We start from the raw sequence: 1661 nt of genomic DNA, 5'->3' as shown, positions 1-1661 counted from the left end.
ATGTGAGTTTATGTTAATGATTCTTCTTTAATTGTAAAATGCTACATCGCCAAATACTTGCTCACGTTTCACCATTAATGTCAACTTTTTTCCAAACTGCCCATCATTTCAGGCTGCCATGATGGCTGAAGAGCTGAAGAAGGAGCAGGACACCAGCTCTCACCTGGAGAGGATGAAGAAGAACCTGGAGGTCACAGTCAAGGACCTGCAGCATCGCCTGGATGAGGCTGAGAACCTCGCCATGAAGGGTGGCAAGAAGCAGCTCCAGAAACTGGAGTCCAGGGTATGACCTGTATATACTGTATGAGTTTCAGGATGTAAATTGCCCTTTCAATGAGTAGAATAAATTCAACTTGTCTCAGTCCTAAAGTTTTTGATGAATTATTGATCATCATGTTACAGGTGCGTGAGCTGGAAGCTGAAGTTGAGGCTGAACAGAGACGCGGAGCTGATGCTGTTAAAGGAGTCCGCAAATATGAGAGAAGAGTGAAGGAGCTGACCTACCAGGTAATTTCTTATTAAATTAAAAACTTATGCGAGTTCTTAATGTCTTGATTTTGTTTCTATACTTTATTGGTAAAAATCCGTTATCTGTGTAGACTGAGGAGGACAAGAAGAATGTGACCAGACTTCAGGATCTGGTGGACAAGCTGCAGCTGAAAGTCAAGACTTACAAGAGACAGGCTGAGGAGGCTGTGAGTCAAATGTTTTGTGATCTTGCGTTTGGGAATAAATAGTGATAAATAAACCATACTAATACAGTATGATGGAATATAAAATAAAATGTACTGTAACTGTATACTGTAAACCCTTCACAGGAGGAGCAGGCCAACACTCACATGTCTAGGCTCAGGAAGGTTCAGCATGAGATGGAGGAAGCTCAGGAGCGTGCTGACATTGCTGAGTCCCAAGTCAACAAGCTGAGAGCCAAGAGCCGTGATGCTGGAAAGGTGATCATATTATATGTGATCATATTTTATGAAAAATTTATTATGTGCGCACTTTAGTTTAATATGGTTGTTTAAGTCAATTCATAACCTAAATGTAATGTCTTTATACAATTCTTTACTTACTTTGTATAGATGGTGTAGATACTTATATGGTAAATGACAAATGTAAAATTACCTTGCATAACCATATGTCTTAATGTTAAGTTAAAAGTGTGTGCTAATTAATTGTATTTTTCTTCCTTTTTTTCAGTCTGACTCTGCTGAATAAGAGACAACAACCTGTTTACACAGCCTTTTGACAGAGTTCATAAAATATGAACAAGCTGTTTTGTCTTCTTATAATGTCAATAAAATGTTTTCTCATTATAGTAGTACTGTATTATATACTTTCTATTTTTCTAGTAACATGCAGTGTTAAACAGTTAGCTGAAGCTACATCAACTTGGCTGGAATGAGTGTGGTTGTTTGGTTGTCGACTGGTTATCGGTTTAGCTGGGTGAGGAGCTATTACTGCTCCATTTTATTTCATTTGAAATACAATTAATTCCCATTCTCATGTTAATTACGCAGTCAAACAGATGGATAATAAACAGTGTCAACACTATTCACAAAACTATTAACAAAGTATGTTCAGCATTTTACATTACATGGGATTACATTACATATATGGATATAGAAAACCTTTAATGAATCTCTTACCTGGAATATCAT

The 1661-nt window shown here is 37.3% G+C and overlaps 1 protein-coding gene across 1 annotated transcript in view; it reads left to right on the top strand.

Moving 5' to 3' along the window:
• The window catches only part of LOC123958580 (myosin heavy chain, fast skeletal muscle), a 9580-nt gene extending 8300 nt beyond the window's left edge, over nt 1-1280 (top strand). The window contains exons 24-28 of the mRNA XM_046032027.1: nt 138-283; nt 403-507; nt 600-695; nt 819-950; nt 1201-1280. Of these exons, the coding sequence (XP_045887983.1) occupies nt 138-283; nt 403-507; nt 600-695; nt 819-950; nt 1201-1218 (497 nt within the window). The 3' untranslated portion in view covers nt 1219-1280. The remainder of the gene's footprint in view (nt 1-137; nt 284-402; nt 508-599; nt 696-818; nt 951-1200) is intronic.
• Nucleotides 1281-1661: the final 381 nt, after the last annotated feature.

The sequence above is a fragment of the Micropterus dolomieu genome, linkage group LG02, assembly GCF_021292245.1.
Source record: "Micropterus dolomieu isolate WLL.071019.BEF.003 ecotype Adirondacks linkage group LG02, ASM2129224v1, whole genome shotgun sequence".
In the NCBI taxonomy this organism is placed as follows: Eukaryota; Metazoa; Chordata; class Actinopteri; order Centrarchiformes; family Centrarchidae; genus Micropterus; species Micropterus dolomieu.
This window is presented reverse-complemented; position numbering and strand designations above follow the sequence as displayed.